Here is a 13,732-nt window from a genome sequence, read left to right on the forward strand (position 1 = left end):
ATTGTACATGGTGATGATTCAGAGATCGAGCCTCACATAGAGGCAGAAAATGAGAGAAAGGACAGTCGAGAGCGTACAGGAACAGCTCCCAAACAGTGTATGAGAGGGCCAGGCGAATTCTCCGTCCCGCCGACGAAAACCACCGTGATACCCCCTTTGAGGCCCCACCGCCTCCAGGATCGTCCGTTCGAGCTCCTTGATGCTTTTAACGGTTCGACTTCGCTACACGCTCCAGCTCGTCTCGCTGTAATGGTGAGGGATAGATAGATGAGTCAGTGGGAATGTTCCCTGAGATCGGGGAGCTTGTTGGATCTGCGCGAGACTCACCTTCTTGATAGCGAACGAGTTGGACGAACCCTTGGCAGCGTTGATGAGCTCATCGGCGAGGCACTCGCTGATGCTCTTGACGTTGCGGAAGGCCGACTCGCGCGTGCCGGTGGTCAGCAGGTTGATAGCCTGGTTGACACGGCGCAGCGGCGAGACATCGACGGCCTGACGACGGACGGTACCCTGCGAGCCGATACGGGTCGAGTCTTCGCGGGGACCAGTGTTGATGATGGCGTCAACGAGGACCTGAACGGGGTTCTGGTCGGTGAGGAGGTGGATGATCTCAAAGGCGTGCGAGACGATGCGGACGGCCATGAGCTTCTTTCCGTTGTTGCGGCCGTGCATCATGAGCGAGTTGACAAGGCGCTCCACGATGGGCATCTGAGCCTTGCGGAACTGCTTGCTGGCGTAACGACCGGCAGTGTGGGGGGTGTAGACGGCGTTGCGGATCGAGATGTAGTCTATGAGGGAGCGCAGGGTAGGCGCGTCAGCGACTGCAATTCGCGCTGAAAAGCAATGACATGACAGGCATCGCCAAAGCGACTTCTGTCGCTCTCGCACACTCACCTTGGAGCGAAATGTCCTTGACCTCAACCTCCTGGGCGTCCCACTTGCCAAAGAGCTTAACTCCACCAGCCTCGGGGGCGGCGACGGCGGCAACGTCCTTGGGCACACCAATGCGAGCCATGTTGTGCTGCGAGTCGAGGGAGATGAGTGTCAGGTCAGCAAAGCTGCTCGACGTTGGTTTCGCGTGACAATGGCCTGCCAGTGCTGCGCAGACGACCCAAAGCCGCTTTCCTCCGCAGCAACCTTCAATTCCCCACATCCTGCCTCAGATGACGAGGAGCATCGCCGCCGCTGCTACGATGAATGCGACAGCAGCTCAATCTGCTCTCGCACGGCGTCGCAAGCCCTGTCAATGCCTGCTTCATCACCAAGCCTGCATACACTTTCCCTCCCCGCGCAGCTTCCCACATCTCCAACCTCCAACTGCAATGCCATCCCTTCCCAACTGCCCTTCCCCGTCTGATCCTTCGCGATTCTACTGCAGCACTGGCATGGCGTATTGTACCTTTGTCGTCTCAGCGCGCATGCTCACCTATTAGAAGATGAAGAAGGGGGAGGGAATAGGGTGGTGATGAGGAGGACGAACGAACAAGTGGTAGGTCTGGCGCGGCGTGGTTGCGCTTCCCTCTGGTCAGTCAGTCAGTCACAGTCGGCTTCGGAGCGGGCGAATGGCCGTCGAGTCGAGCGAGTGAGCGAGCGTGGGCTCGAGGTGGCGGGGCGGATGAGCGAGCCAGGCGGAACCGCAAGCCCCAATCGCTGCACGTGACGTGTGGGACGATTTTGCGATCAGAGGGCCGCGGCTCGTCTTGAACATCGTGAGAGTCCAGCACTGCCACGTGGTTTGAGGTCGAGTCGGAACGACGGACACGGTCGAGCCATCTTGAGACGACGCGGATACGCAGCCGACAACTGCCATCCACATCACCATCGACGACGACCACGATGGCAGCAGCGACAGCGTCAACATCCGCGGCTGGGGCGGGCAATGAGCAGCCGAACACGAGCTTGTATGTCCACAACCTCAACACCAAGACGAAGAAGCCAGGTACGTCCGCAGTGGTCGAGTCGCATACATCGACCTCTCCTTTGCTCATCTCACCCAACCACACCGCCGCACTCGTAGAGCTCCGACGCCAACTCTATTCCCTCTTCAGCACATATGGGCCGGTCATCAGCATCGTAGCCACCCGCGCAGCCGGCATGCGAGGGCAAGCCTTTGTAGTCTTCCGTGATCTCTCCTCCGCTACGGCAGCCCGTCGCGCCCTGGACGGATTCGAGTTCTACGAGCGGGGCCTCCGCATCGAGTATGCGAGGGAGAAGAGCAAAGCCACCCTGCTTGAGGAGAGGGGACCTGAAGGAATCTGGGATGTGCAGGCGCAGGTACAAGCAGGCAAGAAGGACAGGGTGACCTATTCGAGCGCAGGCGCGGATAGGGTGGGGAGGGAGCGTAAGAGGGCTCGAGAGGAGGCGAGGGAGAGGGGCGAGAAGGTGAAGGAGGATGAGAGTGATGAGGACGAAGAAGAGGAGGAAGATGATGAGCCGCCAGCTAAAGCTGCGAAAGTCGCAGAGAATGGGGATACCGCTGCACCTCCACCTCAGCCGGCGGCTGGTGGGCAAGAAGAGGATGAGGAGGACGAGGATGAGATGGACATGGCAGACTCGGATTCCGACGATGAGACTGGACCCAAGCCACCGCCGGCGTAGATGAGCTGCGCTCAGAGGAGAAGATGTCGACGCCTAGGAGGAAACCAACACTGTACAATACCCAAGATCTTTCACCGTAGCGTCGGGTTGGAGAGGGAAGGCTGTGCGACGTGCGTTGCTCTAAGCTGGCTGGTCTTTGAAAGGACGGTGCGCAACCGTTATCCAAGCCGAGAACTAGCAACGCCACGCAAGCAGACGTGGCTAGTGCCCCTCACGACTTCGCTGAGGCTCACAAGAAGACGATGACGATGCTCGCGAGAGCCTGCTTCACGCAACCATCGACGCAACGCCAGTCAAGAGAGCAAGAAGATGACATTTGAAGTCTGTCTGAGATCGCTAGCGAGAGCTCTCTTTGGTCGGGAAAGACGAAACAAGAACAACATAGTAGACAAGCTGAGATGTGATACACTGAGAGACTTGAGCGAGATTGAAGCCATCACAAGCGTCCTTCCTTCAGAAACCCTCCTCCGGTTCTGACCTTACGCTCTAATTGCGTTGGAGTGGGGATGACGAGGAGCACAGCTATGCGGCCGAGACTTCTGTTGATGACGCCTGCTGCTGCTCGCTGCCAGCCGCAGGAGGCTGCATCGAGGTTTCGCCGGCTGTCGAGGCTGCTGGCGCTGCTGCATCGGGCGGCGGTAACGCCGCTGGGTTGGCCTCGAGCAGCTTGCCCAGGTCGAGCACGCTCAACGTCCTGTTCTGCTGCGAGACAGCCAGCTGATGCCTCGCGTTGGTCATAGCCGAGAGCCTTCTCCTTGACGAGGACGACGAGCCATTGACGCCGCCGGCTGCTTCATCGTGCTCATCCTTGATCACGGCTCTTCCCTCCTTCCCTTCCCCTCCCTCTTGACCTTCTTGGGCTACGTGCCAACTAACGTCGAATACGGCGCCACCTGCCACAAAGGCCTTGACTATCTCCCCGTCCATGCAGCGTGTCACGAACACGCGCGCATCAATCCCGCCCGTGGCGAGGAAGCGTGCGTCAGGGGACCAGCAGATAGCGTAGACCGAATCAACATGATCGTCGATCACCCTGAGGCACGTCCCGTCATCCGCATTCCAGATTCGGGCCGTCTTGTCGAAGGAAGTCGTTGCGAGCATGCGTGGTTGCTCTGGATTCGTGGATCCCGGGCCGGTAGGAGCCCAGGCGAGGGCGTAGAGTTCCTTGGTGTGGCCGGTGAGGGTGAAGAGACAGCCTGGTGACCCGCCCGAGGAGTGAGAGCCATTGTTGCCTTGACGAAGGACGGAGTCGACGTCACCGTCGACGCTCGCGTCTGCTGCTGCCCCGCCCTCGTCGTCAGAGCGGTCCACCTCCATGCTCGAGTCGGCCCCGCTTCGCCCACGACTGCTGCGTTTGCGCGTCGAGCTCGAAGCACCGGCGCTTGAGCCCGGCGCCGTACTGCTCGCACCGCCTGCAACGCTCCAGATCTTGGCTGTGCAATCGTCTGACGCCGAGGCGAGTAGCGTCTGGCTGGCATCGAAGCGAATCGCATTGACCTCATCGTCATGCCCTCTCAATGTTCTGACAGGCTTCGGCTCGCCGACTCGGCAGATATTGATGCTGTTATCTGCCGAGCCAGTAGCAAAAGTGGCCTCGTTCGCTCTTGAAGCCGGCCCGGCGCTGCGCGTGGAGACCAGCCAGTCCACGTCGAGGATGGAGTCCGAGTGGATGGGGAATTGTTGCCTGACCTTACCCGAAGAGAGGTCCCACACAATTGCCGTCCCATCTGCTGAGCTGGTAAGAAGCATAGTCCCTTTCCTGTTCCATCTGACCGCAAAGATCGGGCCCTGGTGCATCGACATGACGAGATGTAAGTCGCCCTGCGGGGTCCAGAGCCTTAGGATGCCGTCGTACGACCCGGAGGCGAGGAGGGTCCCGTCTGGGTTCCACTCGAGAGCGGAGACGTCCTTCGCGTTTGTTGTTGGGAGGTGCTTGCAGACTGCCGGAGGAGAGTCGGGTGATGTGGAGCCACTGGAAGGCAGATCCCAGATGCGAACAGTGGCGTCACCGCCTGCTGAAGCGATCAGACCAGGCACAGAGGGGTTCCAAGCGGAGGAGAAGACTTCTGCCGAGTGGCCGAGGAGCGTTACGATGTCCTCGCTAGCTACCTCCTTGCCCTTTGCCTTGGCCGGCAACTGAGCGACGGCTTGCGTTGCTGCACCCTTCTTGCCGGCGCCATTGCCCGTCTTCTTTGCTGTTGTCGGAGGGGCAGGAGACTGATCTGACGCTGCTGCTCCCTCTTCGTCATCATCGTCGCCACCTGTTGCTACCGCTGCTGCTGCTTTCTTCTTCTTCTTGCCGCCCTTCTTGGAAGAAGCAGCCTTCTCGACGCCCTTGCCTTTGGCTGGCAGCGATTGCTTGCCTGCCTTGGGCGAGATTGGATGCTTTCCATTCTTCGTCGTTGCAGCCGGCAGAGTCTCGTCATCATCGTCATCCTGCTCATCGCGATGGATGCCGTTCGGCGCCTGGACCGCCTCCTCGCCGCGCTTCGACCTCTTCTCTTCTCTCGTGGGCAGCGGTGTGGCTGAAGCTTTGCGCTTGCTCGTGGATGCGTCGTCGTACGGCGCTGCTGGCGGCACGTCGAGCTTGTTCTTCGACGATGAAGCGACAGCCTGGTTGCTGACAGACGCGTGGCGGCCATTCGGCGATGGGGTTGGTCGCGCCGCCTGGCTTCGGATCGCCTCGTACAGCTCGTCTGTCTGTGACGATGATTCGCTGGAGGTGATCACCTTGGGCGCAGGAGGCTCTGGAGTAAGGCGTACCGGTGTTGGGATGGCAGAGCTGGTTTTCCCTCTTGACTTGCCGTCGCAGACGTGAGGCGGGCCGACGAGGTTGAAGGGAGCGGTACACTCCTTTTCGCTGCCATCCTGGGGGAAGTGAGGGAGGGAGGGAGACTTCCGGTCAGATCTGCAAAGCTTGGCTGAGCAGCTCGATCGCCTTCGCCCTACTCACTGGGTTGACATGAGCTTCGACAGCCATGTAGAGAAGACCCTTTTGCAGCATTCTGAGTAGCCTCCCGGGCTCAATGACTGCCTCTTTGCTGAGCGGCTCTTCGTCTAATCTTCCCTCATGACGAAGAGAGAAGCAGGCATGATGGAAGCCTGGGCGCGGGGCGAAGGGTGGTGAGAGTCAGGATTCACGACTTGACGAGAGGCTTTCACTTGCTATCGCTCACCTGACTCCTTGAGATAGTGGTAGATGAGGAGATTGACCTCTGCCGATGAGCAGAGGGGCGGCATCTTGGACGTCTATCGATCCTTTCGATGCGGATGCCTTGAAAGGGCGACGTCGTAGTGACAGAGCGTCGGCGTCGTGTCTTTCGCGATTGGGTTGTATTTACGCAGAGGACGAGAGACGTGGTGATGATGATGATGATGATGAAGGCGCAAAGAGCCTTCCTGTCATTTGACGGCGACTGGAACAGCAGTCTATTTGCGGACGATGTGTATAGGGAGGTCGTGCTCTCTCGAGGTGTCTCGTGGTGCCTGATGGCAATTCGAGGTTTGAGGTTCAAGGCCGAGGTCGTGTAACTGGCGGTGAGACGTCAAAGGCGCGAGGACCGAGTAGGGAGCAGCGAGAAAGCAGCAGCGTCTAGATTGACGATGATGTTTCGCTCTCTCGCTGAATGTAGGTTTGCAGAGGATGAAAGTTGGGATTGGTACAGAGGGAGGGAGGGAGCGAGCGGATGCCGACGAAGAGACGTCGACGACTCGACGGCTCAACGACGAGAGGCTGAGGGGAGAGAGAGAGCCAGGCGAGCGGGCAGGCAGGCGGGCGGGCGGCTGGACGGCCACGACGGCTCGCTCAGTCGACTTGTCAAGCTCAGGCGCGCGGACGACGGCACCAGAGGCGGCCTGAGCAGCGACGAAAGCGAGCCAGACGGGCAAAGGACGAGGGCCAACGGCCAATCATTCGCATCACCAACCTACCTTCGCTGATCATTTCATCGACGACGACGACGACGAGGAGTTGCCAACTGCTCCTCCATCGTCCCGTCATCCTTCCGCCGCGATGGCAGTCGTCAATCTCGCATCGACTCTACAGTCGATTCCCCTCGCGACTCGCTGTCTCTCGCTCCTCGTTCTCTTCTTCTCCACCCTCATCGCGGTGCTGCGCCTGACGCGTACAGAGGAGGGGCTGCACATCATCACATGGAGTCGCACAGATTCAGCCATTGCCTTTCCCTGGCTGGTCATCGTGCCTGGCGTCAGCTTCTGGTACCCATGGAGCCTGATCACCGCCGGCTTCTGCGAGACGAGCTTCCTCGAGTTCCTGGTGACGGCGCTGAGTCTGCCACTGGCAGGCCGCTACTTGGAGAGGATATGGGGGCCTGTTGAGTTGGTGAAGTTCACGCTCATCGTCGTCGTGGGATCGAATGTGATTGCTTGGTTCATTGCAACGGTCTTGTTCGTCGTACTAAGATCGGAGGCGGCCTTGTGAGTGCGCGCAGCGAAGAAGGGTAGCATGCATCGAGCTCGCAGCTGATCCCTCTCCCCTGACCCGCCTACAGCTACGGTACCCAATACCATGGCCTCGAGGCTCTGCAGACTGGCTTCCTCGTCGCTTTGGCCCAACTCATCCCCGACCACCAAATCCAGCTCCTCCGCAATCACCTCACCATGCGCGTCCGAGACCTGCCCATGCTCTACGTCACCTTCTCCAACGTGGCTTGTCTGCTCGGCTTTCCCTCCCCCTTCATCCTCATTCAGTTCGGCTGGCTCATCTCATGGGCCTACCTGCGCTTCTATCGCTGGAATCCGGATAGCGGGACGAGGGGAGATAGGAGCGAGGCCTTCAGCTTCGTTCTGTGGTTCCCGCCGTTTTTGCACACGCCGGTCACGCATATCAGCAACTTCCTGCACGGGCTGTTCTTGCGCTTCAAGGTCATTCCAGAATTCAAGTACGACTATGTGTCAGCGAATGACCTAGAGTTCGGCTTGGGCGGGGCAGGAGAGGGGGCGGGGTCTACGGCTGGCCAGGACATGGTGGGCGGTGGGGCTGGCGGGCCAGTGAGCGCTCGCGCCGAGGCAGAGAGGAGACGAGCTATGGCCCTGAAAGCGTTGGATCAGAGAATGGCCTCCAGTGGTAGTGGAAGCGGCAGCAGTCGCGGTGGAGCTGGGGCGCCACCGCCGAATCAGGCTGCGACTGCGGCCGCTCGCTCGCAGGCGCCAGCAGAGGTGGTCTTCCAGGCGCCCACAGACGAGAGTGAGGCGGCGGGCAAGCCAGCCACGTCATCAGCAGCGGGCAAGAGCAGGGCGAAGGTCGAGGCAGAGGAGGACGCGCAATGGCCGGACAGTGATGAGGACGAGGGCGAGGGTGGAGACATTGGCGATACGAAGAGGGCTGAAAAGGCAAAGCTGGTAGGCAAGTGAGAGTGGAAAGCATCAACACGACAATACAATGGATCCATAGCATGTTCGCATTGCGGTGTGCTCTCCTCGTCCCCGCCACGGTGCGCATTGAAGCTCATGTCTCACTCGCAGCTTCGTCTCTTTCAATCGCCTGCTCAGTCGCCCGCGCCCGATGCACGCGGGACGCGGCTGGTCCGTGCCGTCCTCGATCCTCGACGGCCTCTTGCTCCTTGACTTTGTTCCCTCCGCTCCCTCCGCTCCATCACCTCATACCCATTCCTTTGCCCTCTCTTATCATGGCGACTACCCCACAGCCACTTTCTGGCAGCCTCTCACTGCCGCTCCACACCTCATTTCAATCCTCGTCCGCCCTCTGGTGGCCATGCCCTGCCAACAAACGGCCGAAGGTATTCCTCCTCTTTATCCCCGGCAACCCAGGGCTGAGCAGCTATTATATTCCCTACCTGGACGCAATTCACTCCTCCGAGGGACTGGAGGGGCAAGTCGAGATCCTTGCAGTCAGTCATCGAGGCCACTCAAAGCTACCCGCCAGCGCTGAGGCCGCCGCGTGGGAGGAGGCCAAGCAGAGTAAAGGCCCCGCAGCCAAAGGGACCGGGACCACATTGCACGACCAGATCGAGCAAAAGGTCGACGCAGTGAAGGCTATTCGTCAGCTTTATCCCGAGGGGCCAGAAGACCCGCAGCGTGTCAAGCTCGTCCTCGTGGGCCACTCGGTCGGCGCATACATCTCTTTGCGCGTCCTCGAACGGCTAGGCGATCAAGTTGACGGGGTCCAGCTCCTCTTTCCCACGGTGATCCACATCGCTCGCACGCCCAAGGCGCGCTCACTGCCTCTCCAACTGGTGACCTCACCACTCGCTCAAGCGCTTGTCCTCCCGCTCCCGCTCTTCATCCTCTCCCTCCTCCCAACTCTTCTCCTCGCAACCATACTCCGCCTCCTCACCGGTTTGGATGCGCGTGCCGGGTCCCCTGGTCTGTCAAGTACCCTCGATCTCATCACAACTCCGCGTGCCCTACTCAGCGCAGCACAAATGGCAAGCGACGAATTCCGCCTCATCCGAGGGCTCGACCCCAAGATTCGGCAAGCTGTATCAGCTCTCGAGGCTCGTGGCGGAACATGCCGCGCCTACTGGTCCCGAGGTGATGATGACGCGTGGGCCCCAGCGGCTTCAAGACGTGATTTGGAGAAGGAGTTGGGCTTGAGCAGGGTTGGCGTACCTCCCGATGTGGCTCTTCCACTTGTCGCAGCGGACGGCTCTGCCGAGGGGTCTGGAAGGAGGAGTAGGGCCTCGTTGCTCAGGTCGAGGACGCTCCAGATCGGGGGAACGCTGACGAGGGCTGCGGGCAGGAAGCTGGCTGGAGCTGCTAGGAGGACGGGAGGGCAGGGACACCGCAAGAGTGGGTCTAAAGGGGGCAGCATTGGTGGCTCGTCGTCATATGCTCAGGTGGCTGCGAAAGAGATGCCTGCTACACCGACCAAGTCCGGCGGTGGTGGCAGGCCGACCTCATCAGGCAACGGAGCAGGCAAAAGTACAGCCCTCGAGGATCTCTTCTCTGCTACCGGCACAAAAGAAGCCCATGCATCCAGCTACGTCACCTCCCCAGGCTCCGTCACCTCTCCAACACAGCAGCGTCAACGCATCATCCCTCTCACGCCCTCCTCCCCTCAGACCTCCCTCAAGGGACCTATCCTCGCAAGCTCGCCACAGCAAGAACGCCATAATCCCACTATGGCAGGCGGTGCAAACCCGGAAGATGAGGCGCTGAAGCAGCGCAGGATGTCTTCGCTCTCCCGCGCGCGCGCGAGAAGGAGCATAGACGGGACCATCACTCTCGAACTGCCCAAGGGACAAGATTGGAGCTTCCTGGCCAACGCTGCTGCCGCTGCCAACGATGGTGCAGGATCCGCGATTGAGGAGAGTGATGGCGATGCTACGGATGTGGAGAGTGTCAAGGCTGTGGGCAAGTTGAGTGCTGCACTCAGCCTTGGAGTGGGGAAGGAATCAGAGGGACCGCGAGCAACGAGTACGGTTTGCAAGGTGGGGATGCCCCATGCTTTCTGCTTGAGGCATGGAGTGGAGATGGGACGTATTTCGAGTTGGTGGGTGCAGAGGGATTTTCTGCCGCTCGCGGAGGTAAAGCAGGAGGAGGGGGAGAAGTAGTCTCGACGCGCAGACTTGCTTTCTGCTGAACCTCTGGTCACTCTGCGAAGGAGCTTCTGTCACTACGATTGTGAGCCAAACAAGGTATATAGTGTATCATTCAATGTGGAGTGTTAAGATGACGAGGTTGCTGGCGGCTCTGCGGCTGCGTCTGTATCCATTGACCCCGCAGCTGCCGCCCTTTTGCTGGCCTCGACCGTTTCAGCCTCCTCTTCGGCTGGCAGTGGGGTTGTAGGTTTTCCAACACCGTCTAGCTGCATCGCCTCCTTGTCTCCCCCTTCGCCCTTGTGCCCTACACTCGCCTCGCTCTGATCTTCGTCCATGGCCTGCGCTGCAGTAGCCGGAGTCACCTTGCCTTGCCCTCCCGCTCCAATCGGCGTATTCGTGTTCGTAGCAGGCGTGCCCTCCCCCGAGCTGGCAGCTGTGCGCTCCTCGCCCTCTCGGTCGACCATCTTGCCGCGCTTCTCCTCCTCTTCTCGAAGCAGCGCCTGCACTCGCTCCTGTATCGTTCTGACCATTGGTTCTGATGGTGCTGATGATGTCGTGGAAAGGTCTGTGGACAGGATCGAAATGATGGCGTCGCGTTCCTTGCCCTCTTCATCCTCGCCCACGGTTGCTGCAGGAGGCTGTTGCATCTTTGCGAGTAGGTCACGCTGGATCTTCGGGCCAGACGGGGGCATGTACTCCTCCGTCTCCTCATCTTGATCTCCTTTCGCCCTCTTGACTCGTGCCCTGTCCGGCTCGTCCATCTCCACTACCTTGACCATCTCAGCCTGCATCAATCTCACATCTCCGCCACTCGTCGCCATAATCTTTGCTGCCTCGGCAGGGTTGCCCTGAATGTAGCTGAGCAGCAGATCTGAGATGGACTGCGTGACGTCGCCCTTTGCTTGTGGTGATGAGGAGAGGAAGGACTGCAGCAAAGAGCGTCGCAACGAGTCGAAATGGCCTTGTCGCTTGAATTCGACAACTAGGTCCGATGGTGTGACGAATCCATTAGCTTTTGCGCGAGACTCTACGTCTGGCCAGTCGATGCGGAGGGCTTCTTCTATATCGTGTTGAGAGGGAGGTGGGGGGCGAGTCGAGCTCGATGAGATCGATGAGGGGTGCCCGCCGTCTCGATGGCGAGCATGGTCGCTACTGCTGCTGCTGCGAGGGCCGCTGCCACTCGGCCCTGCCCTGCCCGCACTGCTACGACGTCTGCCTGCGCCGTACGGACTGGGATCGCCATACCTCCTGTGATCGTGGGATCCATACGTTAACCCGTACCCCTGCCCATACCGGCTAGCTGGAGTCCAAACATCAGATTCACCAGGAGGAGGGGGAGGCGGCCGATCTCTGCTCGTCACAGCACCACCACCACCAGCAGACGCAGGCGTCCATACATCGTGCCCTGAAGCTCTGCGTCGGTCGTCTCCATACTCTCTTCCTGCCATGCTGCTCTCGTGCGGAGGCGAGCGGACAGCGGCGATGGCCTTATTAACGTGGTGCTTGACCATCTTCGTTGGATAGTATCGATCAGGATGCGTCGTCGAGGTGCGGACTACGACGTCGTCCTTGCGATCTCGCCAGCTCCAGCCGCCGCCATCTCTCGGTCTCGAAGAGGAAGGACGGGGATCGCTCATGGCGGATTCATAGCTCAGGATGGTGGGAGAGAGGTGGAAGAGGCGCACAGACGTTCGTAGAGGCGGGTTCAGTCTCAGTCATGCGAGTGGGCAGGCGGAACAGGACACGCGAGCGAGCGGGTGGGCGGCTCAATGAGGAATTTTGGACCAGAGGCGGCGGCGGCGGAGAGAGCAGTCGAAGCTAGCCTCCCTTTCACTCACTATTACTCCCCCTCGCTCAATCGTCATGGCAAAGAAGTCATCAGCATCCTCGGCAGCGATGGAGGATGTGCAGGCATCGCAGCCTGGACCTTCCTCCGCCCCTGACGAGGCGCCCATCGTCAACAAGAACAAGCGCTTCAGGAAAGACAAACGTGAGTCTGCGAGTCCAAGCCAGCATGCATCCACAAGACTCGCAAAGCTGATCGTAATCCTCCTTCTCTGATATCGCTAGCCTGGGACACAGATGACATTGACAAGTGGGAGATCCCCGCATTCACTGCAGCAGACAATGCCCAGCCCTTTGTCGAGGAATCCAGCTTCGCCACCCTCTTCCCCAAGTATCGCGAGTCTTACCTCAAGACCAACTGGGGAGCCGTCACCCGCGCCCTCGAGAAGCACGGAATCGCCTGTGTCCTCGATCTCGTCGAAGGGAGCATGGTAGTCAAGACGACGCGTAAGACGTACGATCCGTATATCCTGCTCAAGGCACGCGACCTCATCAAGTTGCTCGCCCGCTCTGTTCCCGTGCAGGAGGCGCTGCGCATCCTCTCCGACGATGTGGTTTGCGACATTGTCAAGATAGGCAACCTCGTCCGCAACAAGGAGCGCTTTGTCAAGCGTCGCCAACGTCTCATCGGCCCCAATGGGTCCACGCTCAAGGCCATCGAGCTCCTCACGGGCTGCTATGTCCTCGTGCAAGGAAACACCGTCGCTGTCATGGGATCGTACAAGGGACTCAAAGACGCACGTCGCATCGTAGAAGACTGCATGAAGAACGTGCACCCAATCTACCACATCAAGGAGCTGATGATTAAGCGCGAGCTAGCCAAGGACCCTAAGCTCGCCGGTGAGAGCTGGGATCGCTTCCTGCCCAAGTTCAAGAAGCGCAACGTCAAGGCCAAGAAGCCTGCCAACAACGGCGAAGGTCCCAGTGGCGCAAACGCAGTCAAGCCCACGACGGCAGCAGCGAAAAAGACGTACACTCCCTTCCCTCCGGCGCAGCAGCCTAGCAAGCTCGACTTGCAGATGGAGAGCGGAGAGTACTGGCTCAAGCCGAGCCAAAAGCAGGCAAAGGAGCGAGAGGAGAGGGAGAGGAGACAGGAGGTCAAGCAGAGGGAGCGAGAGGAGAAGAGGAGAGAGGGAGGTGTCGCGCCCAAGGAGGATTTGATGGCTGAGAAGCGCGAGAGGCGTGGGGATGAAGATGAGGAGGCGAGGAGGAAGAGGAAAGAAGAGAAGAAGAGGAAGAGGAAAGCTGAAGCTGAGGCTGAGGCGTGAGCACGGCGCTCTTTCGGTCTCGACGCTGAGCAGGCCGGTTTGGACATTGTCAAGGGAGATGGCGCAAGCTCAATACGATCAGTCAACGAACCGCTGAGCAACGTGGAGCCTCGATGGGCGTCTGTCTGGGGATAAATCTGCATTTGCCCGCTGCCCAGCCTGAGCAAGCTTGCCATCCGGATCGTCAAGTGGCCGAGGGAATTGCTACTCTAGTGTAGACTTCAGCAGGCAGTTGCATGAGCGCGAGCTTCCTCCTCCTTTCTTCCATCAGCAAGCGTCCCTCTGGACCAGCCTACACTGCAGGTAATCATCATGGTGAGCAAGACAGGACTTGCTCAGCTCCCCTTCTTAATTGACTAGTCCGATGTCGAGGCCTTCCCGTTACAGCTCGCCGCCATCTCCAAGCCGGCCAAGCTCATCGTCAACTCCCTGGTCCTCACGCTGCTCTCTCTGCCTTCCGAGGTCAACGCCAGTACGTTGGCTCTGTGCTACGGCGAT

At 59.6% G+C, this 13,732-nt stretch overlaps 8 protein-coding genes across 8 annotated transcripts; 5 read left to right on the forward strand and 3 right to left on the reverse strand.

Moving 5' to 3' along the window:
• Positions 1-85: 85 nt before the first annotated feature.
• BDZ90DRAFT_232699 (ribosomal protein S7) lies at positions 86-1,473 on the reverse strand. Its single transcript, XM_025506353.1, has 4 exons — positions 1,427-1,473; positions 895-1,021; positions 328-788; positions 86-244 (listed from the first exon to the last, which is right to left on the reverse strand). The coding sequence occupies exons 2-4, from the start codon at positions 1,013-1,015 to the stop codon at positions 206-208; spliced, it is 621 nt and encodes a 206-aa protein (XP_025361753.1). The 5' UTR covers positions 1,016-1,021; positions 1,427-1,473; the 3' UTR covers positions 86-205.
• Positions 1,474-1,800: 327 nt separating this feature from the next.
• On the forward strand, positions 1,801-3,016 carry BDZ90DRAFT_280064 (RNA-binding domain-containing protein). Its single transcript, XM_025509238.1, has 2 exons — positions 1,801-1,939; positions 2,018-3,016. Exons 1-2 carry the CDS (start codon positions 1,837-1,839, stop codon positions 2,596-2,598), a joined length of 684 nt encoding a protein of 227 aa, XP_025361754.1. The 5' UTR covers positions 1,801-1,836; the 3' UTR covers positions 2,599-3,016.
• On the forward strand, positions 2,493-2,982 carry BDZ90DRAFT_186961 (hypothetical protein). The gene has a single exon (XM_025503830.1). It carries the CDS (start codon positions 2,599-2,601, stop codon positions 2,842-2,844), a length of 246 nt encoding a protein of 81 aa, XP_025361755.1. The 5' UTR covers positions 2,493-2,598; the 3' UTR covers positions 2,845-2,982.
• Positions 2,897-6,315, reverse strand: BDZ90DRAFT_274948 (WD40 repeat-like protein). Its single transcript, XM_025508854.1, has 3 exons — positions 5,775-6,315; positions 5,552-5,700; positions 2,897-5,466 (listed from the first exon to the last, which is right to left on the reverse strand). The coding sequence occupies exons 1-3, from the start codon at positions 5,836-5,838 to the stop codon at positions 3,121-3,123; spliced, it is 2,559 nt and encodes an 852-aa protein (XP_025361756.1). The 5' UTR covers positions 5,839-6,315; the 3' UTR covers positions 2,897-3,120.
• A 217-nt stretch (positions 6,316-6,532) lies between these two features.
• BDZ90DRAFT_253147 (DUF1751-domain-containing protein) lies at positions 6,533-7,971 on the forward strand (the record flags this gene model as incomplete). Its single annotated transcript, XM_025507785.1, has 2 exons — positions 6,533-7,035; positions 7,110-7,971. Exons 1-2 carry the CDS (start codon positions 6,611-6,613, stop codon positions 7,969-7,971), a joined length of 1,287 nt encoding a protein of 428 aa, XP_025361757.1. The 5' UTR covers positions 6,533-6,610.
• A 217-nt stretch (positions 7,972-8,188) lies between these two features.
• BDZ90DRAFT_232702 (hypothetical protein) lies at positions 8,189-10,268 on the forward strand. Its single transcript, XM_025506354.1, has one exon. The coding sequence runs from the start codon at positions 8,247-8,249 to the stop codon at positions 10,131-10,133; it is 1,887 nt and encodes a 628-aa protein (XP_025361758.1). The 5' UTR covers positions 8,189-8,246; the 3' UTR covers positions 10,134-10,268.
• On the reverse strand, positions 10,209-11,798 carry BDZ90DRAFT_232703 (hypothetical protein). The gene has a single exon (XM_025506355.1). The coding sequence runs from the start codon at positions 11,630-11,632 to the stop codon at positions 10,247-10,249; it is 1,386 nt and encodes a 461-aa protein (XP_025361759.1). The 5' UTR covers positions 11,633-11,798; the 3' UTR covers positions 10,209-10,246.
• A 219-nt stretch (positions 11,799-12,017) lies between these two features.
• Positions 12,018-13,234, forward strand: BDZ90DRAFT_221079 (hypothetical protein; the record flags this gene model as incomplete). The annotated part of the gene is made up of 2 exons (XM_025504458.1): positions 12,018-12,111; positions 12,192-13,234. The coding sequence occupies 2 exons, from the start codon at positions 12,018-12,020 to the stop codon at positions 13,232-13,234; spliced, it is 1,137 nt and encodes a 378-aa protein (XP_025361760.1).
• Between the last annotated feature and the right edge of the window lie 498 nt (positions 13,235-13,732).

Source organism: Jaminaea rosea (genome assembly GCF_003144245.1).
Source record: "Jaminaea rosea strain MCA 5214 unplaced genomic scaffold BDZ90scaffold_8, whole genome shotgun sequence".
Taxonomy (NCBI): Eukaryota; Fungi; Basidiomycota; class Exobasidiomycetes; order Microstromatales; genus Jaminaea; species Jaminaea rosea.